The sequence below is a fragment of the Purpureocillium lilacinum genome (genome assembly GCF_023168085.1).
Source record: "Purpureocillium lilacinum CBS 284.36 DNA, scaffold_2, whole genome shotgun sequence".
Taxonomy (NCBI): domain Eukaryota; kingdom Fungi; phylum Ascomycota; class Sordariomycetes; order Hypocreales; family Ophiocordycipitaceae; genus Purpureocillium; species Purpureocillium lilacinum.
The window spans coordinates 3,195,530-3,220,463 of record NW_027072112.1 but is presented as its reverse complement, the minus strand read 5'-3'; the positions used below and the strand labels follow the sequence as shown (position 1 = coordinate 3,220,463).

Sequence of the window (24,934 nt, the reverse complement as noted above, 5' to 3'; positions counted from 1 at the left end):
CCTCTAGGGAGTTCACATCAAGGTATATGCCATGAACCGCCATAACTTGCCGCACCTGGGCCCCTCTTATCCATCAAGTGAACCATTTCCGAACGCCAAGAAAACAGGGAGCCGCCTCCTGAAATCATATAATACAATCGCGCCTCCGTACGCCAGCAATGCCACGTGAATTATAGCATTCATTCGAATTTTTTTTTTCTTGTCGCATGTACAGCGCAATCATCTGCGTCTCGTGGGCTCGGGCGTGGGGGAGCGGCTGACGCTGCGCTCGTCGCGGCCGCGGAGCTTGAGCCACTTCTTGGTGCTGAGGACGAGGTCGCGCTCGAGTTCGTCGCTCGGGTTCTTGCGGTGGATGAAGTTGCAGAATCCGCCGCGCACGCAGCCCTCGCCCGAGTTGAGCCGGCAGCAGGCCTCGCGGAAGTCGGTGACGGGGCTGAGCTCGCAGTAGATGGGGCGGCCGGCGTACCAGCGGCTGTTCAGGGTGTCGCACGCCTGCTGGGCAGACTCCTCGTACTTGAACCGCGCGTACACGTTTCCGATGAGGTCTGCGACGTAGATGTTAGCACCGAACAACCGAAAATGCATGAGAGCAGCAAAGGGGGATCGCGGGGGCAACGTACGGTCATTGTTGTTGTCGCAGACGACGAGCTCCTCCAGCTCGCCGTACTTGCAGAGCTCGCACCAGATGTCCTCGTAGAAGGCGTCGAAGTGGTTCTGCAGCTGCGACGGGTTCATGCGGTTCTTGGGGTCGAAGGCCGGGTTCTGGTATAGGTTCGGCATGAGGATGGTCTGGCTGTACGAGGGCTTGACGTGCTTTCGCGAGCAGCGGTCGCCGTGACGGCAGGCGCCGATTTTCTTTCCCCCTCGATGTTAGCACCATTGTATCTAAGGAATATGGAGAGGGGACGCGTTTGGGGGTCTAAAGCAAAGCGCTGTCCGGACGGGGCTATACTCACAAAGTAGAAGGAGCAGTTGACCTTGTCAAGCTCCGTGCCGAAGATCGAGGCGAGGAAATTGGCCATGGTGACGGATCGACGGTGTCTTTCGAGGGGAAAGGGAGGTTGTTGCAGTAGAGGTGTTGCTGGGGAGGAGGATGGAGTCGGCTGTCGAGATGAATCTCGTTGAACGAAGCCTTGCCAGGTGCGCCACAGCCGGGAGGCTAGGTCACGTGTGTGGCTGATTTGTCAGTGTGGGGAATCTGGAGGCTTCTGTCCCAGCTCTCTTCTTGCGACTCCAATGCGCCAGTGACCAATGGCCGCACAGCACTAAGACGGGTAGAATCAACGACTACTTCTGTGAGCCTTCCAGAACTAGAGGCCTATCTAATCCGTTTCTCATGGTGCGGCAAGCGTCATCAAAGTTGTCAATGATGAGGTTTTGCTGTTGAGTTTTATCGTGCATGTGTAGTACATTCTACGTAGGGCGGATGTGGCGCCGCGCGTGTATCTTCCGGCGAGCCATGCTCAACTTACAGCGAAAGTATGGCAAGAGCGTGCCGCGTAGAAAGAGGGTGCCCTTTTCTTGCACAAGGGGGCTTCTTTGAAGTGGGAAATGAGTATTTACAGTTATCTCCAAGAATATCGACATGGCACCGAAATTGAAAATGACCGCCAAAGCGGGCCCTTAGAGCAGGAGTCAGACGAGGAGAGCCCACTCATGTTCCACATGGTCAACGAGAAGCACGGCGAGTTCTGTCAATGGTACCCTTCTACATTCTTTGTCTACAAGCACGAGATACTCGAGGCGGTTGGCCAAGACCGCAAGGAAGGCGACGGGTACGGCACAGTCTGGTTCTCCAGCGCCGAGCAGTTCATGATGTACTCCAAGGCAACGAGGTTCGGTGACCATGAGACCCAACGGCGCGTCATGGAGACCAAAGACCCCAAGGAGCAGAAGCGGCTTGGCAGGCAGACAGCCGGCTTCACGCATGCAGGCTGGGACGAGGTCAAGAGCGCCGTGGTCGAGCTCGCCAACACGGCCAAGTTTGGTCAAAACGCAGGCCTACGGACGAAGCTGCTGGCCACTGGGGATCGACTGCTCTGCGAGGCCGCGCCCGATGATCGTGTATGGGGCATTGGATTCGACGCCAAACGAGCGATGGCGATGCAGGATCGCTGGGGCGAGAATCGGCTGGGGAAAGCTCTGATGGCCGTGCGGGAGAAGCTGAGAAAAGAGGTCGTTGACTAGCTGCGAAGGGGGCCGTTTGGCGCGGACGGGAAGGGAAATGTGTCCTTCGAGTTTGAGGTTAGGCCTCAAAGGAGACGACGTTTAAGTGGACAATGGAAATATTGTCAGGAAGAGCAGGCTGGCCGACCAGCTCAAGCCGGAATATGCAGCTTCGGACAGTGTTGGAGTCGGGAATTACACGCTTGCGCCCCCAACTCCCCCAACCTCAGTTGGGCTTTAGCGGAGGGTCGCGCTAATCTCCTCCCTTCTGTAGCGCCCGCGTTCCTGGCGCCAAACCCACCTAAACGCTGTTAGGGGCACCTCAGGGACAGCTTGGACGGCCATGAATCCCCCAAAGTCATGCATTCCACGGCACCAGGATATGACTCGAGGAAGTCGTTATATGCATTAGTACTTCCCAATGCGGCTCTTGCAGATCTGCTCAATAGACATAAAGGCAAACTGCGGCACAGACCCTTGCTGTACCTCTGTACCTCGTCTTTCCTGGGTACAAGCTTCGCCTGCCCTCCGTAACTTTTCTCTGCATGAACATGTGGCCCCCCGGCGCCTTGAGCGACAGGGGCTCCGTGCGGTAGCGCGGTGCCTGCGCCCACCGGCCTGAACCGCCAGGCGTGGACCTGCGCATCCACCTGGAACCTGACGCAGAGCGGCCTTCGTCGCGGAAACCCCCAATCCATGTCAGTCTCCGATGGCGCTCCCCAGCTAGCTACCTAGCGACAAGCCCCTTTTGCCAGGACGACGACGCCGCGACGGCGGCCCTCAACTGCAATCGCCATCCACCCCCCAGCTGCCGACGACGACGGGCAATGCCCTCCCCGAGAGCGTAGCCTGCTCCTCCGCGCCTTGCTAAGCCGTTCTTCGTCTGGCTCCTCCGTCTCCATACCGTTGTCCGCGTCGCTCGCCATCACCGCCGCCATGGACCAAGCCGACATCCCCGCGCTGCTGTCGCGCCTCGGCAGCGACGAGGATGCGGTGCGCAAAATGGCCGTCTTCAAGCTGCAAAACTCCATCAACGACCCCGCGTTCGCCGACGTCTTCATATCCTCGGGCGGCCTCGTCGTGCTGCGCCGTCTCATCATGACGTCCCTCGGCAACACCCTCGCCTACACGCTCCAGAGCTTGACGCGCCTGCTCGAAGTCGATATGGGCTGGGAGATCTTCGAGACGCCCACGGCCACCGACCTTGTCGAACGAATCGTCGAGCTCATCGTCACGAACCCGCTGGTTAACATCCTCAGGGGCGCCATGGCCATCCTCGTCGCGCTCGTCAGCCACTCCCAGTCAAGCGCCACTGCGAACTCGCCCGGTTCGGTTCCTGGCACGTTCGGCTTTCGCGCCCTCCGGCCTGCCATCGCAGTGTACCCGCAGTTCTTCGACCTCGTCGTCCAGCAGCTCCAGAGCGCGGACCACGCATTATGCGGCAACGCTCTGATGCTTATCAACGCGCTCATCCGCGATGCCCTGTCGAGTCCGGCCGGCGATGCGAATGGCTCGGCCAACGGCGCGGGTGGCAGAGAAGACTGGGCTAAGCTGGTCAAGCGTCTGCAAGATCTTGGCTTGATACGGGCGGTGTATAAGCTTATGCAAAGCTCGTCACTACAAGATCTGGCCGTGCCGATGCTCGAGTTTCAGTCTCTGAGCAAGCTACTCATACGCAAGTGGCGTGAAGTCAAGGTGGACCTGGACCGGCCAGAACATCGACGGTCGCTCAAGAGCATACACCTGACGAGTGCGCCCGAACGCGCTGCAGTCAATGGAACGCCCAAGGAGGAGAACTCGGAGACAGGCAAGAAGAAGCACAACCCCGAGAAGTGGCGGAGGCTTGGCTTCGAGACCGAGAGCCCAGCACAGGAGTTCGAAACGGCGGGATACTTGGGCATGATGGACTTGACGGACTATGTTCGACGGCATGATGACGCCTTCCAGAAGCTGCTGCTTGAGCAGGCAACACGGCCGGCTTCGGTCCGCTGCCCAGTCGCGCGAGCGAGTCTGGCGGTGACCATGATCCTATACGACCATTTTGAGGTTGACAAGACCGACCTCGAGGACACCAAGGGATACCAGGGCGTAGAGATGAAGGACCAGGACAAGCTGTTCCAGCCGCTGTTGCTGCAGTGGTCAAGGCTTCACGCGGCCGGCCTCCAAGGCTTCTTCCGAATGTGGAAATCCACAGCTGCCGAGGTCGACGATTTCGACAAAGTCGCTGAGCTGACACGTATACTGATTGAGCAAGTTGTCAGTCAGTCCACACGGACAAAAGACATATTGGAGGTGGAAGACGACATGCACGAGTACGACATCACCCGCCTGCGGAACCTGCAGCTGGAGCTGCTCGAGTTGGCATTCGAGGATACATGGGGCGAGCACCTGTACCAGGTGCGCGAGGTGCTCAAACAGGAGGCCCTCCAGTTTGTCAAGGAGCAGCGAGTGCGCTGCCTCCTACAGGGGTCGTGGTTCAGCAGGCAAACTTTGAATCGGGACGCCAATGGCGACGGCGGCAACAAGACGACAACTTCGTGGCGTTTTGCCAAGCTGTCACACAACCGCCGGTTCCTTCACTATTGCGACTTCGAGCAGCAGATGGCGCAGGACCCCGGCTTGGACAACCTGACTGAAAAGATCGACCTCGCAACCATAAGCTCCGTGGTGTCCAACGTGTCGGCGCCGAATGAGGACGCCAAGAGCACGACCAGCTCGTCGACGGTGCAGAAACTGAGCAACAACCCGAAGGCAACAACCAAGATTACCATTTTCCGATACGTCGAACCGTCAGAGGCTACCAACGGCAGCGAAGCGAAAGAGCAGCCGATGCTGACGCTTTGGCCGATGAGCCACAGCCTGGCGTCAGAGTGGCTTGACGGCCTCCTCATGTTGCTCAACCAAGCGCCGATAACGGCTGAGACTAGTAAGCTCATCAACTTGGTCAGTGACTACGGCCTAAAGATCCGGCTGCTCAACGTCCGGATGGACTCGTCGTTCGAGGGTCCGCCTCCGGGGGCTGGGGTGGTACCGAGCAGAGAGGGGCTGGATGAGGACTACTTTTTCGAGGTATAAGCAGGCGCCCACCATGTTGTTCCCTTTGTTTCATCCCCATATATACCCTTTGCTCTTTGTACTCGATTACGACGCTGGCGAGTTGTAGCGCGCATGTCGAGATCTGGTAATGAGGAGCGCTGGCGCTGGCACTTTGCTGTTGTACGATACTCCATGTCTATGGCTGAGAAGGGCGATTGGTCCACTGGTCGCCGTTTGATGGGTGTTGGGCGCGACTGGACGGCAGTATTGACCGAGATATATTGCCCCTCCGGGACGAAGCGGTATTTAAAGCTCAAGCCGGATCCTGGCGAGTTGCGCATGAGACCCAGAGGCATATTAGCTCGTAATGATCGAAAATGGCTAAACCGACAAACATCATTGTGCCTGCTGCGATGCACTCGTCCGCACACTATGACGCACTTACTCAGGCGTTCAACTCCATGGGATACTCTGTGCTCTGTGACAGACTGCCGTCCTTAGATCCGGAAGAGGGCACAAGCCCGACCGTGGCAGAAGACGTGGAGCACTTGCGCCGCACGTCCGTGTTACCAGAACTCGAACGGAGGAGGAAGGTGATTGTCATGGGACACTCGTACGGCGGCTGCGTTGGGCCAGCCGCGGCCAAGGGGCTCAGCAGCAGTGAGAGGTTGGCAGATGGGAAGAAGGGTGGTGTGGTTGGCATTGTGAACCTGAGTGCCGCCATCGTCGCCGGTGGCACGTCTCTCTTGAGTATATTTCCAGGAGGCAAGATACCAGCCGGCCTCGTGACCAATGTACGCTACACCTATTGCAACATCACATACCCATATTGCTTCTTGAAGAAACGCTCTGACAGGCACCTACAGAAAGCTTCTGGGACCTTTATGGTCGAGAACACAAAGGGTTACTACAAGGGCGTTTCCCCGGCGGCAAGCGACGAGGCCGCCTCACGACTACGGCCGCACGCGCTGTCCATCTTCAAGACGCCAGTGCCGGCAGGGGCGTGGGCCGACGCAGCGTTCGACGGGCGACGGGCGTACATCAAGACCATGGCAGACGAGGCGGTCGGCCCAGAAGCGCAGCAAGCGATGCTGGCGGCGAGCGGCGTGGCGTGGCGGGTGCTGGAGCTCGCGGACGCGGGACACTTCCCGAACATGACGCACGCGGATCAGGTCGCGAGGTTTGTCGACGAGCTGGCAATGGAGTGGACAGGTGTGAAGGGATAGGGTTTGAGATCAGGCCGCATGCTGCGAGTTTCAGACACGGTTCTCACAGGCGCGCTCGCGGGTCTGGACTCCGCGCTCATGGGTTTTACTCAAGTCACCAAGTCGCCATTGGTTGACTTGTAACCGTGATGTCGTGGCTTTCGCTCAGAGGTTGCGTACGAGTGCCGTTTCTTGTGAATAGTTCGGATTTGCGAAATCGACGAGCTGCAGGGCGGTTGCACCGCAATGTGTCGCCGTAGTTGGGGCGTGAGCTCTTCTCGCACGCAACACACTCATCACACACACACACACACACGCACACACACCACCACCACCACCGTCAGGGACGCCGTTGGGTTCAAAAGCCGCTTCGAAAGCCACCAGCAGGCTTGCAGACACGTAGCTCGGGCTTCGGGCTTCGGCCAATCACCAATTATCTCGTACATGAGAGTTTGATGCGGCCAAGGCATGATGCTGCAGCTGGGCATGGAGAGAAGGCTCCTTGGCCGAACCGGAGAGACAACAAGGCAGGCAGAGCATAAACGACGAGGCCAAGCTGCCGCTGCACGAGTGAAAACAATACAGTGGAGTCGCAGGTCCCGTCGGGCAGGGACGCTGCGGCGGGTGGACCGTCGGCCGGACACAATCACACTGCATCTGGTGGCAATTGCCGGCGGTATTACTGGCCGGGCGCCCAAGGCGCACTATCGCACTGCTAGCGGGCTCTGCGCTCGATGCAGGCATGGAAAGTGTGAGGTGTGCTGCAGCTGTGTAGGTGCGGCTGCGTCGTTCGGCTACAGTGGGTTGGGGGTGGTCGGGGGTCGTTGATCGATCCAGAGCGGCGGTGACGCTGGACATGCATGGGAAAAGCGGGCGCCAGGTGTGGCACGCCGGGTAAGCAAGAAAGCGGTCGGTCGGCACTGGGCAAGCACAAAAGGAAACAAGACTTGCTTGTGATGCTAGCTTCCTGCCCCCTTTTAAACTCTTGCACCTCGAGGAGAAAAGACCGTTGCTCTCTTCTCCCTCGCATCCCGCAACAATGTCCTCGATGGGGAGCCCCGAACGGGTGGCGGGGGAATAAGGTAACCTCACGTCACCACGGCGCAGCTCGGTCCCCCAGCGCTGTCCATTGGGCATCACAGCGGACTTATCCGACGCTGCGGAGCTCGGCCGCCCTTCCCGTCCACCAGGGCACGCGAGGCAGCTCAACTCAGCTCGCATCCATCATTTGTTTCCCTCCAACCCCGCGCCGCGGAGGCAGTGCCCGAACGGTCAAATCGGTGCCATTCCAAACCCTGAGGTACGTCCGTTCATTCATGAGGGAGCATCGGTGCCGAGCTTCAACTCGAACCATGACCTGCGACTTTTGACCTCACCGTGCGTGCCAATGTCATCATCGGGCCCACGCCGAGTCCACTGTCCGGCGCGCCGCCAGCAGCGTTGGCAGCTGAGGCGAAGCCCCCCTCCCCCCCGCGAAACGGGTCCCCTGGCGTGCCCTGCCACGCCTGGCCAGGCGGACGCCCACCGCTTTGGAGCTGCTGGCGCCTGATGACTAACAGCTCCATCTCAGGGCGGAAGGCCGTCTGGCAGCAGCCCAGTGGAGGGACCCAGTCGTTCCAGTATTTACAGGTGGCCCTGTCCATGCCCGCCCGCCTAGGCACCTCAGGCCCGGGATCCAATCTAGGGAGAGCCAGGGGCACACGCGCGATTGCTGGTGCGCATCATCTCCCAGCCCCTGACGGGACGGCAAACGGCGACGCGGCATCGCACCTCGCAAAAATCGCAAAGCAAAAAAAAAGTCTGAGCGCAGACACCTTTCCCTCTTCCTTGCTTCAGCCTTTTTTGCACCGAAACGACTCACGCGCACGGCAAACCCGCATCCGCCAAAACGAAACCTACTGCACGAGCGCACCGCATTCCTCCAACGGGCACATTCTTCTGTCTCGTCCTCCCCTCCCCATCGGAAGCCCTCTCGGTATGTGCAAGAGCGCCCCTTGTCTGACTCCCTCCCCCCAAACACCAAGCATACAAATGCGCGTTGTCTCCGCCTCCCTCCCCGCATGTCCTGCTCCTCTTCGCCTCTTCGGCTTCGTCGTGTTCGCGCTCCGCGTTCGTTCGGCCCGCCTGGCGCGTACGCGGCCGGGAACGTGTCCTCTTCGTATCTTTTCGACGGTGGCGCCCGCTGACTTGCAGCTCTCCCAAGGCAACAGCAAAGCGAAACACGTCAGCAGAACCGTGCTATATCTCGGTCTCGCATCCATCATCGGCACCAGCAAGACGGTACTGTATCGTACATAATATTTTACAAGCTACGCGCTACGAATTCGCGCCGAACGGACCTCAGCCAACAGTCTCCGACACGTTACCACAACACCACCATCCACAATGGCACGCATCCAGATTCCCCTCGACGCCCTGACGTCGCGCCTGAACCTCGGCGACCGCTTCCAGGGCCTCCGCTCCGGTCCGCTCAGCGGCCGCTTCTCCAACCTGCGGCCCGTCTCCGAGTTCTTCGACTTCAAGCGGTTCTCGAAGCCCTCCAACTTTGGAGAGATGCAGTCCCGTGTCAACTACAACCTCAGCCACTTCTCGAGCAACTATGCCGTCGTCTTTGCCATGCTGAGCATCTACGCCCTGCTCACCAACTGGCTGCTGCTCTTCGACATCATCCTCGTCGTTGCCGGCATGTTCCTCATCGGCCGTCTCGAGGGTCGCGACCTGGAGATTGGCACCTTCCGCGCCACCTCGTCGCAGCTGTACACGGGTCTGCTCATTGTCGCCGTGCCTCTGGGTCTGATCGCCTCGCCCTTCTCGACCCTTCTCTGGTTGATCGGCGCTTCCGGCGTGGCCATCCTCGGCCACGCTTCGTTCATGGACAAGCCAATCGATGAGGCTTTTTCCGGGGAGGCGGTCTAGGTGGTCGGCCGCGAGCTCCCAAATTTGCGCCCCAATGGGGAAGACCATCGAGGCGCGGGCGGAGGAAAACCGACGGGGATGCTGCGCAATACGACCATTGGGGGGGTGATGACCCCAGGGTCCAGGAACTGGATACGGAGGATGAGGATGACGCGGCTGCACGTGGCCTTGGGCTGTCGAGGCGTGGCACGCGGTTTGTTAGCGATGATCTTCAGTTCACAGGTATAGACTTGGGCGATCGGACAAGCGGCACGCTGCGCCGCCGGCGTTTTGGCGACTCGGAAACGGACGAGGACGGCTCCTCTTCTTCTCGAAGCGACGACATTGACGATGACGACAGCGCGTATGGCGAAGAGCCCGCCGCGCTTGCTATCGAGGACCGGGAAGAGGCATTGGTGCAATCGGCGCTCCGTCGAATCAGCAAAGCCCAGGCAAAAGGCAAGGCCGATGTCAAACTCAGCAAGGAAGAGCTCGGGGCTCTGGAGCGCAGACGCAAACGCATGCAGGAAGAAGAGGAGAGGCGGAAACGAGCGTCGGGCAGTGGGAGCGATCGCAGGAAGAAAAAGAAGGAACAACGGGTTGCTGTGCCGCTCTCGCAACTTGAACCAATCTCCCGCAAGAAGACGACAAAGGCTCAGTCTCAAGCCCAGGCTCCTCCTCGACACGCATCAGCTGGCGACCTGCCTCAGGGCCACGGCTACCCGCCGGTCGGGTTCTTTCCGCCTCCATCCTCCTCTCGCACTCGGCCACGATCCGGGACAACGTCTTCGAGGCCACCCAGTCGCGCCTATGACGAGCGCGGCTCATCTCCGTTCCAATACGAGTATGCGCCGCGAGCATCGACTTCCAACAGGCATGTTTCCGACTCGGTGGCTCGACCCCGCTCGTCTCGAGGCTCTCCACGCGTGGAGGCTTCGGCTCTGGGAGCTCGCTCCAACCTTGACCCTTTCCAGTTCCAGACGGCCGGCCCTCGCGCGGCGTATGCTGCCAGTGCTGTTGGGCCATCCAGACGGTACGTTTCTGGGCCCGCTGAGATGATGCACGACTCGCGTCGGAGGAGCGCGGCTCCTGGGAGCAGCCTCCACGGGTCTCGCCGCCAGAGTTATGGCGATGAGACGAGCGAGGAGAGTCAAAGTAGCGAGGACAGCAGCGACGACCGTGGCAATGGGGCGCATATTGGGGAGCACTCGGGCAGGAGAGGGGACGTGGGCATTGTTGTGGAGGTCTCGCCGGAGCGCGAGCCTGAGCCGCCGCCGCCTCTGCCTCCGCCGACCAAGAAGAAGTCGTCGTCGCCGGTCAAGAAGAAGTCGAGTTCTGGCAGTAGACGGAAGAAGAGATAATGTCTAGAGCGGACTGTAGAGACGCCTGCTCGTCCGTGTATTCGATACCTAATTGAACCTTTGAGAATCGTACTTGATGGCAACGGTTCAATCATGCAGTCCGGAGCTGTCGCAACCTCCAAATGGCATTTGTGACATGTCGAGTTCAGAGTGTGAGGCAGAATGATGCGGTCGTGATGCGGCCGGTGGATGACTGAGCTGGGTGACGGAAGCGAATGGCCGACTTACACATCGCGCACGCACTTGCCCCAGACGGTCGGCGCGCAGCCTCGGCTCTGCCCGCGCCGGGGGGTGGACCCCTGTCGGAGGCGGGAGCTCTTCAGCTGCCGTGACCACGGGACCTCCACCTCGAGGCATTGGGTTTCCATCTGCTGCATCTTGCATTCTACACCAACCCATCCCTGCATCGCTCTGGTGTGACAATTGGCGACGGCGACGCGACTGCCTAAGACGTGTATACGGAATCGCAGACCGAAGAGCCGACGCCGCCGCAATTCAACCCGCAGGCCCGAGCACGCCGCGCCGACATCAACCCCGACCGGCGGCCCTCGCCACCTCACGTCGGCGCCTCACATCACACAATCCACCTCTCCTTCCCCGCGTCTCCAGGGCATTGAAATCAAACGGCCCGAGCCCTCCATCACATAATGTCATCACGCGGCAAGTCGTCGGGCGGTGACTCGGCCAAGACGGCGACCAAGCGGCTCATCAAGGAGCTCGACGTCTGGCGCAAGGAGCAGCGCGACGAGCAGGGCATCGAGCGCCTCGGCCCCGTCTCCGAGGACAACCTGCTCGAGTGGGAGGCTGTCATCAACGGCCGCGGCATCGGCTGCGGCTACGACGGTACGTTTACGCTGCTGCCCCTTTACTTTACTCCTGCGGCGCCCACCCGCCTGCCAGTTCCCGTGTTCCTTGAACCGAAGCCATACCCAGCCAGCTAACTTTGCGTGCGCCTCCCACAGCCGGCCGCTGGCTCCTGAGCATCTCCGTACCCGCCGCGTACCCCTTGCAGCCGCCCAAGATGCGCTTCGCCACGCCCATCGTGCACCCCAACATTGCGCTCGCGACGGGCGAGATATGCCTCGACCTGCTCAAGGACGCGTGGACGCCCGCCTACAGCGTGCTCGAGTGCGTGCGCGCCGTGCGCATGCTCCTCGGCTGCCCCGAGACCGACTCCCCGCTCAACGTCGACGTCGCCGCCCTGCTGCGCCAGGGCGACGTCCTGGGCACGCGCAAGCTCGTCGAGTGCTGGTGCGCGGACGACGGGGGCCGCTACGATGGGCCTTAGATGCGGCCGTGGCGGCGAGGGGGGACATTGACGGGGGAAGAACGAGGACCGGACATGGGAATGTGCTGCCGGCGCGCACTGGCAGAGTGCTGGGAAAGGAGCAGGGACAGAGATATCACATAGACCCCCCGGATCTTGAGGGACGGCGTTCGCCTAGTCACATTGCTTTGAAATCTGCACGTTTTGACGACGAGTTTGCATGTCAGAACAACCTACTACTATACCGAGCGAAATGCATGGTCATTTGTCAATTCTACTCAACAGAAACCCAAAAAGTTTGTGCCAACACATGAAATTCTTGTGGATGCACACACACCCGTCTATGCCCGCCGTAAAACGCTATGGCTCTTCCACTCGCCCTTCAGCGTGTCGTTGTACATTGAAACCATGACGTGATTGGAACTGACATCAGACTCTGGCAAGCGACGATGCAAGAGGGATGACACAAAAAAAAGGGTGCTTTCCCGCAGGCTGCGTCAGCTTTACGCCCAAGTCCGCAAAGCGTTCCCCGTCCCGCGCCCGCCCCGTCGCTCGTTCTTTTCCCTTCCAGTCCCCTGTTATAACAATGAAGAAAAATCATATATGCATCCAACAACGCCTGTCCGTGCCTCCCGCAAGAGGAATGAACCACGCCCAGCTTAGCGTGCGGGTGGCACAAGGTCCTGGCCACACAAGCCACGACCAAACGGTCGGTGTCCGGCTCGCCAGTGTAGACCCGGGAAAGGTACCTCTTGGACGGGTCTAATTCTGTATCTTATCGCCGTTCGCAGTCCCGGTTTTACTCATTATAGTGATAGACCTAACATTGTGTTAGCCGGACATCGCAACCCAGTAAAGAAGCGGGATACTCGCCCTGTAGTTAGGAAGGCCGTATGGTTGCCATCCTAGACGCTTCGCCATGCGTGCGAAGCCCTCCGTCTCAATGAGATGATAGAACGCAAAGGGCGGGAACATGGCGCCGTCGCGGTGGACGTCAGCCTTGACCAGAAGGGCTGTGCCGCCAACGCCATCGAGAGGAACAACGAGATCCGTGTCGCCTCCCTCGGAGGACATGTGCGCCATCAGGGTACGATATGTCGCCATTTCCGCGTATCCCTCTAACAAAATGTCGTCGGGGCCCATGGTGGCTGCCATGTTCTTGGCAATGTCGCTGTCCTGCCAGCTGTTGTAGTCGTACGGACGCTCATCCATCTTCTTCTTCTCCTCATTGTAGTATCGCTGGAAGCAGTTGGCGACGATGAGGGGCTTGTCGTGCTTGGCAAGATCCTGGATCAAAGTGGGCGGGGATTCGACGATATCGGAGTCGAGCCACAGCACCCATGAAGTAGCTGGACCGAGCGTGGTGAAGAGCAACGAGTTGCGCGCTTTGGCCATGACGGCTCGGCGCGCCTTTTGGTTCGACATCTTGTGGCGCTCGCTCTCATCCTGCGAGGCAAGGGCAGGATCGAAATCCTGCCGCAGGATGATGATGCTCTTGAAACGATCCTTCTCAGGGCCGCGCTTCTGCGTCTTCTCGATTTGCTGCTGAAGGGCCGCCGTGGCCGCGTTGCCTTCTTTCGTCTTGGGGAGAATGAAGCCGAGGGTGATGAGCTCGTGCGGGTAGTTCATTCGCAGCAGGTTGTCCCAGTACTTTTGATAGAAACGCGCCATCGGGGTAAGGATCAGGATATGCTCGCGGTTCTGGACCGGGTTCGACGTGACGGTGACATGATTAAGGTTGTATTTCGTGACGGGCGGCGGCCCAAGCTCGGTCCCAGACCGTCCGCTGGGCTTCTTGTACGGTGACGTAGGCGGTGAAAGGTGATGTTCAGCCGTAACCGACGGGACGCGACGTGTCGAGCCGGAGCTGGAGGGTGAGACGAGGAAGAAGAAGATGAAGATGCAGAGAACGGCGCCAAGAAGGAGGGTCAAAGGATTCGCCTTCTTGAGACGGACTGACCCCATGGGTCGAGCCATGGAGGCGGTCGGGGTTGCCGCTGTCTTCAGGCAGCGGTCGTCGGCGGCGAGGGCATACACGAGTGTTCAGGTCGAGGGGTGCGGTGGCATCGACGTGGCCGTTTCGAAAAGAGGGCTGAACCGTGTCGCGCGGTCGCAAACGGTCTCGCCCAGGGCAGAGGGCAGCGTCAGCGGGAACGAAAGAAGCGACAAAAGAATGCCCGCGAAGACACGCGACGAAATTGGAAAAAGTCCCTCGCTTCGCTTGTCGCAAGAGAGGGAGATGGCGAGGGCGAGGGCTGATGAAGAAAATACGAGAAGAGTGGACAAGCTTTGGGAAACCCCCCCTGTCTCCAAAGTCGTTGGCATCCAGCGGATAAGGGATATTCGCTGAAGGGGCCAGCTAAGGCGTACAGTTGAATTGCGGCGCCCGAACTTGGCTTAGGGGGCATTCAAGCGGAGAATTGCCGGGCCGCTAAGGGAGCGCCTGCAGAGGGACGGGATGGCTGTGGTTTCTCGTGCTGACGGAACGCAGGAGAGCGACTCCAGTCCGCGCCAGCCAATTTGGCGGCCCCTCTCCCCCCAGCGCTGAGCACCACGTCGCAGCGCCGCGGGGCATCAGCCAACGGCCGGGATGGTTCATTACACGCGACAGGGCATTGACCAGGTCCCGTTGACGAATCTCTGCAAGGGCTGCAGTCCGAGCCCGTGCCTACTTGGCATTTCGTTCTTCATATTATGTACAGAGGTACGAAGCTGCAGGTGAAACAAATAAATTCGGCGCGCAGCAAAGACCCAGCTTCATGGACGTCCCAAGCACCAGGCTCGTAACCCTGCCCTCTGATGTCACTCGCCAGCAGCCCCTGTCGCAGGCCGATTCAGAGCGCCCCTAGCACGACAGCACAGACTGCCCACAGGAATGCTCTCCTGCCTGGTAGGTATCGCAATCTGCAGCTGCTCACGAGGGTGCACCCGTCATCATGAAGAACTGGTTCCACCATGCCAAACGTCCTTTGGCTCGGTTGCGCCCGCGCTGCACGGTTCGCAGGCATCGATCTTCCTCGACTGCCCCGGGCAACGATAGGCGAGCAACCCTGAACCTGTGCAGTGGCACTCGGCCCCAGATCCGAACCCTTCCCAAAGCCATTAATGTAGGTCGTCAGTGGCCGCGACCCATCGTTACGGTCCCCGCCTGTGGGCGACTCGGGCAGGGGATGTTCAGGGGCTGCGCTTGGTATGGATGGGTTCCAAGGTGTGCCCGTCTGTGCATCTGGCCAGTGTCTGGCCTGACCGTCTTAGTGGACGCAGGTGCCACAACGTGCCCCCCACACGCGCGCACTCCAGAGGGACGGAATTCTGCCAGCGTGGACACTCGGCGCACCCACCGCCCTGGCTAGCAGCTGCCGTTCTGCCAGTCGGCTTTCGTGTTCCCCACCCTGTCACTCCAAACAGTCGCATTCTCAGCCTCATCATCAACACTTCGACGCAGATCGCGGATTCTCCGTCTTGACCTTTCGCTGCAGCGCTGCATCCAACACCCGCTCGGCCGTTACAATTTTGACGGGCTCTACCCACCCGCCTTGCTCTCCCGTTCCCCGCCCTTTCGAGGCTACGAGGGCCTCTTTCCACCGCGCCAGACATGGCCGACAAAATGGATCGCGGTCTCGATGAAATCATCGCAGACACAGTACGTTCGGCCGCCAGGACAGCCGATTACGGACGGCTCGCCGAAGACCTCCAGCACTGACGATGTCCACAGCGCAGCAGCGGTCCTCGAAACAGACGCGGCGGTGGCGACCGTAGACGCGATCGCAATGACTATCCTCGCGACGGCGTTAGAAAGGTGAGCCAGGTCCTGACTCTCCCCGGCTTTGTCCCGCGTCTCTTGTTGACGCGAGGCCGCCTCCAGGTTGAATTCTCCTCTCCGCTGTCCTCGAGTCGCTGGTCCCCGTCAGCCCTCAACCACCTGCGTCGATTGGTTGTCGAGGCCACCTAGCGATACGACGCACGAACCTTGCTGCGAAGCTCATAGCTGACCATCGCCTCCCTCGTTCCGAACAGTCCACCCGAAACGAGCCCAGAGCCATTGATAGGTGAGCTAGCCCGCTTGAGGACTCTCTCTGGGTTTCGGCCGCTAATCGTAACAGCGAGTGGGTTCACGATCGCTACGAAGAGAACAACAGTACGGACCCTCACGGATCACTGCCGCGAGGCCAGGCCTAATCAGCGCGTTTGCAGGCTCCCGCAGAGCTCCCGCTCCTCGTCGCCGCCGCGATTCCCCCGGCCGCAGGTACGAGTCGTGTCTCCAACCCTCGTGCGTCGCGTCGCGGCTAACAGAATGGCCTAGCGAGCCCACTGGGTCGAAATTGAAGGTCGAAAACATCCACTATGACCTGACCGAAGACGATCTGGACGTCAGCATACCCCTCCCACGCCCTCGAAGTTTCCCCGTCTGATGCGAAAGCAGGAATTGTTTGCCAGAATCGGCCCCGTAGTGCGACTCCAGCTACTCTATGACCGCGCTGGACGCTCCGATGGCACAGCCTACGTGACGTACGAGCATCGAGACGACGCGCTAGATGCTATCCGCCAATACGATGGCGCAAACGCAAACGGTATGTTCTTTGCCATGGTCAATGGCGCCTGGGGAGCTGCTCACTGTTGGGTACAGGCCAACCGATCCGACTGACGCTGATGCCGTCGCGAAACCCATTCGACACGGCCGTCATGCCCGGGCGCCCTTTGGCGGAGAGAATTTCAGCTCCCGGCGGCAGATCTCGATCGTTGTCACCGCGGCGCCGATACGACGAGGGCGACGCCGCACGCAAGGGTATTGATAGGTACATCCCCGGCGGTGGCAATCGCTCCAGGAGTCCCATGCCTCCCCGCCGTGGAGGACGTCGTCCTGGCGGCAGGCGTGATGGGGGTGCCCCCAAGGAACAGGAAGGGGGTCGTGGCGGGCGAGGAAATCCGAGACCTAAGAAGACTCAAGAGGAACTCGACGCTGAAATGGCGGATTACTTTGGAGGTGGCAGTGGAGGCGCTGCTGCCGCAGGGTCCGAGGCTCCCAACGGCAGTGCGCCCGCTCCGGCTGCGCACGAGGACCTGGATATGATCGAGTAGAGTCATTCCACAAGATGGGGAGGCATCGAAGCTCTACTCTTCGTTGGCGGGTGATTGGGAGACTGGCGCTCACCCATCTCATGGCCATTTCATGCCGTGGTTGGACATTCGGAAACAATTGTCTTCGGCCCATCGTCTGGAGGGGCCAGGACACTGCATGCAAAGCTGTATGGAAGCAGAATGTACGCTAGTGACTGCGTTATGCAAATGTCCACCTTGGTGTCTTCTCAAGTTTGCGACGGTGTAGTCCGCAACCGCCAAGGCGGAATATTATAACTTTATTCTCAACTCAGTTTTATTTCCATGGAACCCGTATGTTACCGTGGTACGACGTTGTAAACTGAGATCGCTGGCTCGTCTTAGCTGCCGAAAGCCCTCGCGGACCTAGCTCGTGCCCTCGAATGGATGTGCTCTTAGTCTTACTAATTGCAGCCAACACCAGTGCACCAAGTTCTCTTCAACCATAGTTCCTGCTTAGCGAAATCTTCAACTTTGCAAGGTTCCGCAACTCATCATGTCAGCCGATTCCGATCCAGTCACTGTGGGCGTGTTGTCCTTGGGCGACATGGGCGCCGGGATCGCGAGGTTGCTCAAGGCGCGGGGCTTCCTTGTCGCGACGAATTGCCAGGGCAGGAGGTTCGTCGTAGAGCTCCTGTTGCACTCGCGCGAGTGCCGATGCTGACTTTTGTTTCTTAGCCAAGACACAGTTGACAGGGCAAAGGATGCCGGTATTGAAACACTGTCCTCGGACCTAGACCTCGTTCAGCGCTGCGCCGTCATCTTGTCGGTCCTCCCTCCGAGAGATGCCGAGGCCACCGCCCAACGGGTCGCCGATGCGCTCTCAGGTCAGCATCGCAAGGAGCCTCTCTACTTTGTCGACCTCAACGCGGTCTCGCCCTCGACTTGCAAGGGCATAGCCGCAATGTTCCAAAAGGCCCAGGTCCAGGTCCGCTTTATCGACGGATGCATCCTCGGCGGCCCGCCGCGGCTCCGGGCAAGCAATGGCGGTGCCCCGGACTCCCTTCAGAACAAGGACTCGGATCCCGAGTGGCGGCGTCCGGACATCCCCATCTCAGGGCCCGACTCGCTGTCTTCGCTAGGCCCAGAAGGCGACCGGCTCGCCTCGGTCCTCAACTTCCGTTCTATCTCGCCCGACATCGGCGCCGCGAGCGGGCTCAAGATGTGCTTCGCCTCCATCGCCAAGGGCTTCACCGCGCTCGTCACGCAGTCCTTCACTACCGCGGAGCGCCTCGGCGTCGCCGGCGAGCTGAAGCACGAGCTCGCGGACATTCTTCCCAACCACCTGGCCACGGCGGAGCGGAGCGTGCCCGACATGCCGCCCAAGGCGTACAGGTGGGTGCGCGAGATGGAGGAGATTGCGGACACGATGCACGAGGAGGGCGGGTGGAGCAGGGACCTGTTTCGGGGCGTGGCGGGCGTGTACAAGGCTGTCGCGGACGATGAGGTCCTTGGCAAGGAGAAGATTGGCAAGAGAAGCAGGGGCACGAGCTTGGAGGATGTCGCGGCGGCCATGGCTGAGGGTCTTGAACGCAAGAGGAAGAAGACTGAGTAGATGCATCTGCTTGTGAACGCGCACTTTCGCTCCTTATTACTGGTCCTATCTGATGTATTGAGCATGATACAGAGCGTATTCTAGTTTCAAGATATCATGACCTTGGTATTCCAAAGCCGTGAGCTCAGAGTGATGGAGGAGAACATGTTGTTATAATACAAAGTAGGCAGTGCGGCGCTACATCAGAGCAGCTGTGCCCGCATCCGCCAGCGCCCCGGCTCCTAGAAACCCTAGGAAGCCGCCGCCTTCACCGTCTTCCCTACCAGCAAACACCCGTGAGTTGGGAACGCTCAGCTTGGACTCTTCTGTAAGCCCAGCTTCTGAGCTCGAGGGCCCGGATACAAAGATGCCCTTGCTGGACAGTCCTCCAAAATGACCGTCCACCAGGTACCCGCCCGCCGGAATATCAGCATCCTTTGAAGCTTCCGTTTCTCCGGGGACACCGAAGATGACGCCTGACGACGTGGACAGGACGTCCTCGGTGGGAGCTTGCGCGGGGATAAAGAATTGGATTTGTGACCCAGTGGGTGCAAACCCAGAATTCTCCATGGTCTGCATGAAGCGGGCCATTTCTTCCTCTTCGGACAGAGAGAAGTGTGTTCGCTGCGGGTCGAGCGAGAGAAGGCCCTTCTTAGGCCCCCAACCTCCTCCACCACTCACTAGCTACAGTCAGTTTTACTCTCAAGCCGGCGAATGTGTGGACTGACAGATTTGGTAAAGGTGCGCGCCAGAGCTAAACTCCTGTTCGATATACTTTGCCGTAATCTCGACGGCGTCTCGCGTGGCTCCCTTGCCTTCTAGGATTGGCGTCGGATCGGGGGCGTTGTCCGGTTCCGCTACCGGGGACACCATTGCCCAAACGCCCATGGGCCCTGTCGCTGCCGTCCTGTACTTGAACATTGTGTTGACCGAGTCTTCTAGCTCAGTAGACGCGGGCTGTGACTTGCCGTCTACTTCAACGCCACGGATAATGTTTCCGAAACTCTCCGTAACGACTCGGGCACGCGTTATCGGAGACAGCGGTGCCCACAGACCGAGCTCTGAAGTGGACTGCAGGGGCTCATCGAGCGACACGTTGATACGCTGCGAGTGCTTCTCGCCACTTTGTGCGAGCTTCGGCGCGCCTTGTGTCAAGTCGAAACGGGATGTTAGGAGAGTTGACGCCCGGTTGTTGTGAAAGGTTGTCCTGGCAAGAGGAAGAGTGACCCAGGGGCTGCCTAGGCTGAAGGTCAATGCGGACACGGAATCCGCGTCATCTCTGGACTTCGGCGGAGACGGAAGACAAAGCTCGGGGAGAGTATCGTCCAGGCGCCCTCGGAGGATGGAGAAGCCGTGCATCTTGCCCGACTCGCCGAGCGCTGGCGTCACATGGTCCACTACCGCACAGAGCATATGAAAATGGCCAACACCAGAAGCCCCGGAGAGCGCCTTTGCGAATCTCCCAACCACGTCGCTGCTCTCCAGCTGCCTGGCAAAGTTGGGGGTGGCAAGGATCACCGCGGCATCATGCCCGTCAGGGTTGTCCAAGATGCCACTTTCCTCGAGCTTGGAAAATATGTGACCATGGTCCTCCTAACAACGTTAGCCGCTTGCTCTAGTAAGAACTTATGTGTCACTCACCTCCGCGTGCGCCGGCAGAAAGTAGGAGAATCGCGTCTGCTTGCTCGTGACGCTGCTCGAGTACAGGCGCCGAATGCCAACCGTGACTCGACGGGTTCGAAGGCCCCTCAAGCCCCAAAGATGAGTGCAGGGTGCCATGAGGTGCTACGGCCTTTCCATATGAAGCAACGGCGATATCGGAAGATTTGCAATGTGACCGCAGGCAGTAGAAGGGTCATGCTGCGATGACATGGGCCGTGATGGAACAAAGTGTGGCTGACGGTGTGTGGCTGAAGCTTGCCGTCGAGGTACAAGGTACCTGCAAAGCCCCCCCGTAGCCGCCCCAGCCCACAGTACTGGACCCCTCACCATCCCACCTTGACCAAAGTGGTTGCGGTGTCGCCAAAGTCCGTGACTCAAAATTTGGAGTGTCAACAGGCCTAACTGCCACACCGAGACTCTACGTTCTTGAGTCATTCGGTTTCCCTCCTCTGCCGGCCATCAATTCGTCGTATAAGACAGTCACCGAAGCCCTTCTTCTACCGGGCTTCAGCATCAACTGTCCAGCACGACGTTCAGACTCGCCGTTCGAGCACTTCGGGTGCGATCAGTCTCCCCACGACGACCCTTGACAACCACCACACGTGCCGCCATGGCGACCAACAGTGCGCGCGGAAATCCCAGTATGCTCTATCCAACCTGCCCTAGCACCTCCCATCCCACCTCTGCAACCATGTCTAACCCTTCTGCAGTTGGTGCGAGCGAAGGCCTCGCGGAGAGCACGAACACCCCGCCGTCGATGCCGGCCGAGACGAAGCAGCAGATCGCCAATGCGACCCAGACTGGCGCTTCCGGCGTTCATGCCTCCGGCCCTGACGCTGGTGCGGCTACCGGGGCCGCGCCAAAAGTGAAGACAGAGAAAGAGTGTAAGAGACCGACTCTCCGCGCGTGCTACAAGAAGATCGTCGCCCCTCTGACACCGAGACCATGTAGTGGAAAAGGAGCGCAAGAAGGCTGAAAAGGCCGCCAAGCTCGAGGCCAAGAAGGCAAAGGCCGCCCAGTTGGCTGCCAACCCTGCCAAGGAGAAGAAGGCCAAGGAGAAGAAAGAGGAGGAGGTTATTCCGGAATATGTCGAAGATACCCCCGCTGGCGAGAAGAAGCGCATTCGACCGTTCGACGACCCCAACTTCAAGGCCTACGATCCCATCGCCGTCGAGTCAGCCTGGTACGACTGGTGGGAGAAGGAGGGCTTCTTCAAGCCCGAGTTCACCGCAGATGGCAAGGTCAAGGAGGCCGGCAGCTTCGTCATTGTCCATCCTCCGCCCAACGTTACCGGCTCTCTGCACATGGGCCATGCCCTGGGTGATTCACTGCAGGATGTCATGGTTCGATGGAACCGTATGAACGGGAAGACGACTCTGTGGCTCCCTGGTTGCGACCACGCTGGCATTTCGACGCAGAGCGTCGTCGAGAACATGCTATGGAGACGGCAGCAGAAGACTAGACACGATCTCGGCCGTGAGAAATTTATCGAGACCGTTTGGGAGTGGAAAGAGGATTATCACAAGCGTATCAACAAGGCTCTGACGCACATGGGTGGTTCTTTTGACTGGAGTCGGGAGGGTGAGTTCTCCCTTCATCTTGGACATGCAAAATACTAACATCAAGCAGCTTTCACCATGGACGCCAATCTGTCTGCCGCTGTCGCCGAGACATTCGTCCAGCTGCACGAAGAGGGCATTATCTACCGAGCAAACAGGCTCGTCAACTGGTGCACGAAACTCAACACCGCCCTGTCCAATCTTGAGGTCTCCAACAAGGAGCTCACAGGCCGCACGCTCCTTGATGTCCCCGGGTACGACAAGAAAGTCGAGTTCGGCGTCATTGTGCACTTCAAGTACCCCGTTGAGGGCTCTGACGAGACCTTGGAAGTCGCCACTACCCGTATCGAGACCATGCTTGGCGACACTGGTATTGCCGTCCATCCCAAGGATGAAAGGTACAAGCACCTCGTCGGAAAGACCGCCATTCACCCCTTCATCGAGGGCCGCAAACTCCCCATCATCGCCGATGACTACGTCGACATGGAGTTTGGAACCGGTGCCGTCAAGCTTACACCGGCCCATGACCCCAATGATTTCACTCTTGGCCAGAGGCACAACCTTGAGTTTATCAACATCTTGACCGACGATGGTTTGATGAATGAGAACGCCGGTCCGTTCAAGGGTCAAAAGCGCTTCGATGTCAGGTACACTATCGTGGACGCCCTGAAAGAGAAGGGCCTGTACGTCGACAAGAAGGACAACCCCATGAAGGTCCCTCTGTGCGAAAAATCCAAGGACGTCATCGAGCCCATTATGAAGCCCCAATGGTGGGTTCGCATGAAGGAGCTGGCTGAGCCTGCGATCAAGGTTGTCCGAGACGGGCAGATCAAGATCCGACCCGACACTGCTGAGAGAAGCTACTTCCGCTGGCTTGAGGACATCAACGATTGGTGCATTAGCAGACAGCTCTGGTGGGGTCACCGATGCCCGGTCTATTTCGCCAGGATTGAGGGAGGATCGGGCGGTATTCCTGAGGACAAGCTGTGGTTCTCCGGCCGGACACAGGATGAAGCCCAGAAGAAGGCTGCTGCCGCTCTGCCCGGCAAGAAGTTTACCCTCGAGCAAGACGAGGACGTCCTCGACAGTATGTCCCTCTCCCGCGTTTTACTGATGGTTTGTGTCTGACGCAGCATAGCTTGGTTCTCTTCTGGACTGTGGCCCTTCAGCACGCTGGGATGGCCTAAGAAGACCCACGATCTGGAGACCCTGTATCCCACATCCGTCCTCGAGACCGGGTGGGATATCCTGTTCTTCTGGATTGCCCGCATGATCACTCTAGGCCTCAAGATGACTGGAAAGATCCCCTTCAAGGAGGTCTACTGCCACAGCCTTGTCCGTGACTCCGAGGGCCGCAAGATGAGCAAGTCTCTGGGTAATGTCATCGACCCACTGGACGTCATCTCGGGTATTAAGCTGGAGGATCTGCATGAGAAGCTCACCCAGGGTAATCTGCATCCCTCTGAAGTCCAAAAGGCGACCAAGTACCAGAAGACCGCATTCCCCGACGGCATTCCCCAATGCGGCGCTGACGCCCTGCGCTTCACCATGATCAATGCCAGCACGGGCGGCGGTGACATCAACTTGGATGTCAAGGTTATTCATGCCTATCGAAAGTTCTGCAACAAGATCTTCCAGGCTACCAAGTACGTCCTGGGTAGTCTGCCACAAGACTTTACTCCTTCAAAGGAGGGCGCTGTCAGGGGCAAGACGCTGGCGGAGCGATGGATCCTCCACAAGATGAACACCGCCGCCAAGGAGATCAACCAGGCCCTGGCTGATCGGGAGTTCTCGAAATCCACAATCCTTGTCTACCGTTACTGGTACGGTGAGCTGTGCGACGTCTACATCGAGAACTCGAAAGCCATCATCAGGGACGGCACCGAGGAGGAGCGCAACTCTGCCATTCAGACGCTCTACACTGCCTTGGAGGCTGCCTTGACGCTCATTCACCCCTTCATGCCGTTCATCACGGAGGAGATGTGGCAGAGGATGCCTCGTCGCCCTGATGACAACACCAAGTCCATCATGCTCGCCAAGTACACTCAGTACAACCCCATCCTGGATGACCCTGAGTCGGAGACTGCGTACGAGCTCGTCTTGGGCTGCACAAAGGCCGCTCGGTCACTCATGGCAGAATATTCCCTCAAGACGGACGCCGAGGGTAAGTTAATCTCGATGTCTGCCCTCTTTGTAAATCTGCTAACAACGCATAAAGTCATTATCCAGGCGTACAACGAGACATCGCTGCAGACGTGCCAGAATGAGGTCTCTTCGATCAAGTCCCTCAGCGGCAAGGCTGTCAAGGACATGAAGGTCATCGGACCGGACGCTCCTCGTCCTGCGGGCTGTGTTGCCTACCCAGTCTCAACCAGCGCGGCTGTCTTCTTGCACGTCAAGGGACGCGTCGACATAGATGCGGAGATTACCAAGGCGCAGAAGAAGCTGGACAAGGCCAAGGCGACGGTCCAGAAGCAGGAGAAGATCCTGGCCGACCCGGGCTACGTCGACAAGGTCTCGGCGGCTGTGCAGGAGACGGATCGCCAGAAGCTGGCGGATGCCAAGCAGGAGGAGCACAGCTTCGAGGAGACGATCAAGCAATTTGAACAACTGAAGCTAGAGTAGACGATATATTAGGCGTAGAGATAAATGGTTAAGAGTCTCCCTTTTCGCACAGGTGCAAATGATTAGTAGCACAGGCAGCCTGTAGTTCGGGATTGCAATCATGCGGCCTGCCAGGACCACCGTTTCTTTCTGCTACAGCGATCTGGCACCGCAACGGCCTGCCTTAACGCCAGTAAATATCCTAGGTACACGGTCGTAACTAAGTAAATACGTTATATATCGCTAATATTACTCTCGTTCCTTTCGTTCCTTTCGTTCCTTTCGTTCCTTTCGTTCCTTTCGTTCCTTTCGTTCCTTTCGTTCCTTTCGTTCCTTTCGTTCCTTTCGTTCCTTTCGTTCCTTTCGTTCCTTTCGTTCCTTTCGTTCCTTTATTAGTTAAAAAGGGCCTATCTATATAACCTATATACCTGATAAATAGGAAAACTTATGGTTTAACACGATCCTTAATCGTACTTGAGGGTAGAGTCACTAGAGGGTGGAATCGCTATATATGTGTGTCACAAGCAGGCTCCTTGAACAATTCAACG

General features: G+C 58.8%; 11 protein-coding genes across 11 annotated transcripts; 8 read left to right on the top strand and 3 right to left on the bottom strand.

Annotated features, from left to right (window-relative positions):
- Nucleotides 1-219: 219 nt before the first annotated feature.
- PLICBS_002746 (uncharacterized protein) lies at nt 220-1,022 on the bottom strand (the record flags this gene model as incomplete). Its single annotated transcript, XM_018322449.2, has 3 exons — nt 220-545; nt 621-855; nt 957-1,022. The coding sequence occupies 3 exons, from the start codon at nt 1,020-1,022 to the stop codon at nt 220-222; spliced, it is 627 nt and encodes a 208-aa protein (XP_018179929.1).
- Nucleotides 1,023-1,551: 529 nt separating this feature from the next.
- Nucleotides 1,552-2,187, top strand: PLICBS_002745 (uncharacterized protein; the record flags this gene model as incomplete). The annotated part of the gene is made up of 2 exons (XM_018322448.2): nt 1,552-1,555; nt 1,628-2,187. 2 exons carry the CDS (start codon nt 1,552-1,554, stop codon nt 2,185-2,187), a joined length of 564 nt encoding a protein of 187 aa, XP_018179928.2.
- Nucleotides 2,188-3,102: 915 nt separating this feature from the next.
- PLICBS_002744 (uncharacterized protein) lies at nt 3,103-5,241 on the top strand (the record flags this gene model as incomplete). Its single annotated transcript, XM_018322447.2, has 1 exon — nt 3,103-5,241. The coding sequence occupies one exon, from the start codon at nt 3,103-3,105 to the stop codon at nt 5,239-5,241; it is 2,139 nt and encodes a 712-aa protein (XP_018179927.2).
- A 338-nt stretch (nt 5,242-5,579) lies between these two features.
- PLICBS_002743 (uncharacterized protein) lies at nt 5,580-6,428 on the top strand (the record flags this gene model as incomplete). The annotated part of the gene is made up of 1 exon (XM_065600079.1): nt 5,580-6,428. One exon carries the CDS (start codon nt 5,580-5,582, stop codon nt 6,426-6,428), a length of 849 nt encoding a protein of 282 aa, XP_065456151.1.
- A 2,364-nt stretch (nt 6,429-8,792) lies between these two features.
- On the top strand, nt 8,793-10,663 carry PLICBS_002742 (uncharacterized protein; the record flags this gene model as incomplete). The annotated part of the gene is made up of 2 exons (XM_018322445.2): nt 8,793-9,317; nt 9,449-10,663. 2 exons carry the CDS (start codon nt 8,793-8,795, stop codon nt 10,661-10,663), a joined length of 1,740 nt encoding a protein of 579 aa, XP_018179925.2.
- Nucleotides 10,664-11,310: 647 nt separating this feature from the next.
- PLICBS_002741 (E2 ubiquitin-protein ligase peroxin 4) lies at nt 11,311-11,951 on the top strand (the record flags this gene model as incomplete). Its single annotated transcript, XM_018322444.2, has 2 exons — nt 11,311-11,506; nt 11,626-11,951. 2 exons carry the CDS (start codon nt 11,311-11,313, stop codon nt 11,949-11,951), a joined length of 522 nt encoding a protein of 173 aa, XP_018179924.1.
- An 810-nt stretch (nt 11,952-12,761) lies between these two features.
- On the bottom strand, nt 12,762-13,895 carry PLICBS_002740 (Golgi mannosyltransferase complex subunit; the record flags this gene model as incomplete). The annotated part of the gene is made up of 1 exon (XM_018322443.2): nt 12,762-13,895. One exon carries the CDS (start codon nt 13,893-13,895, stop codon nt 12,762-12,764), a length of 1,134 nt encoding a protein of 377 aa, XP_018179923.2.
- A 1,642-nt stretch (nt 13,896-15,537) lies between these two features.
- PLICBS_002739 (uncharacterized protein) lies at nt 15,538-17,009 on the top strand (the record flags this gene model as incomplete). Its single annotated transcript, XM_018322442.2, has 8 exons — nt 15,538-15,573; nt 15,646-15,729; nt 15,948-15,979; nt 16,034-16,068; nt 16,125-16,176; nt 16,234-16,300; nt 16,354-16,501; nt 16,558-17,009. 8 exons carry the CDS (start codon nt 15,538-15,540, stop codon nt 17,007-17,009), a joined length of 906 nt encoding a protein of 301 aa, XP_018179922.2.
- Nucleotides 17,010-17,523: 514 nt separating this feature from the next.
- On the top strand, nt 17,524-18,582 carry PLICBS_002738 (uncharacterized protein; the record flags this gene model as incomplete). Its single annotated transcript, XM_018322441.2, has 2 exons — nt 17,524-17,645; nt 17,706-18,582. The coding sequence occupies 2 exons, from the start codon at nt 17,524-17,526 to the stop codon at nt 18,580-18,582; spliced, it is 999 nt and encodes a 332-aa protein (XP_018179921.2).
- Nucleotides 18,583-18,759: 177 nt separating this feature from the next.
- PLICBS_002737 (uncharacterized protein) lies at nt 18,760-20,340 on the bottom strand (the record flags this gene model as incomplete). Its single annotated transcript, XM_018322440.2, has 3 exons — nt 18,760-19,241; nt 19,290-20,154; nt 20,203-20,340. The coding sequence occupies 3 exons, from the start codon at nt 20,338-20,340 to the stop codon at nt 18,760-18,762; spliced, it is 1,485 nt and encodes a 494-aa protein (XP_018179920.2).
- Nucleotides 20,341-20,833: 493 nt separating this feature from the next.
- Nucleotides 20,834-24,407, top strand: PLICBS_002736 (valine--tRNA ligase, mitochondrial; the record flags this gene model as incomplete). The annotated part of the gene is made up of 6 exons (XM_018322439.2): nt 20,834-20,864; nt 20,934-21,107; nt 21,175-21,804; nt 21,853-22,869; nt 22,921-23,946; nt 24,001-24,407. The coding sequence occupies 6 exons, from the start codon at nt 20,834-20,836 to the stop codon at nt 24,405-24,407; spliced, it is 3,285 nt and encodes a 1,094-aa protein (XP_018179919.1).
- Nucleotides 24,408-24,934: the final 527 nt, after the last annotated feature.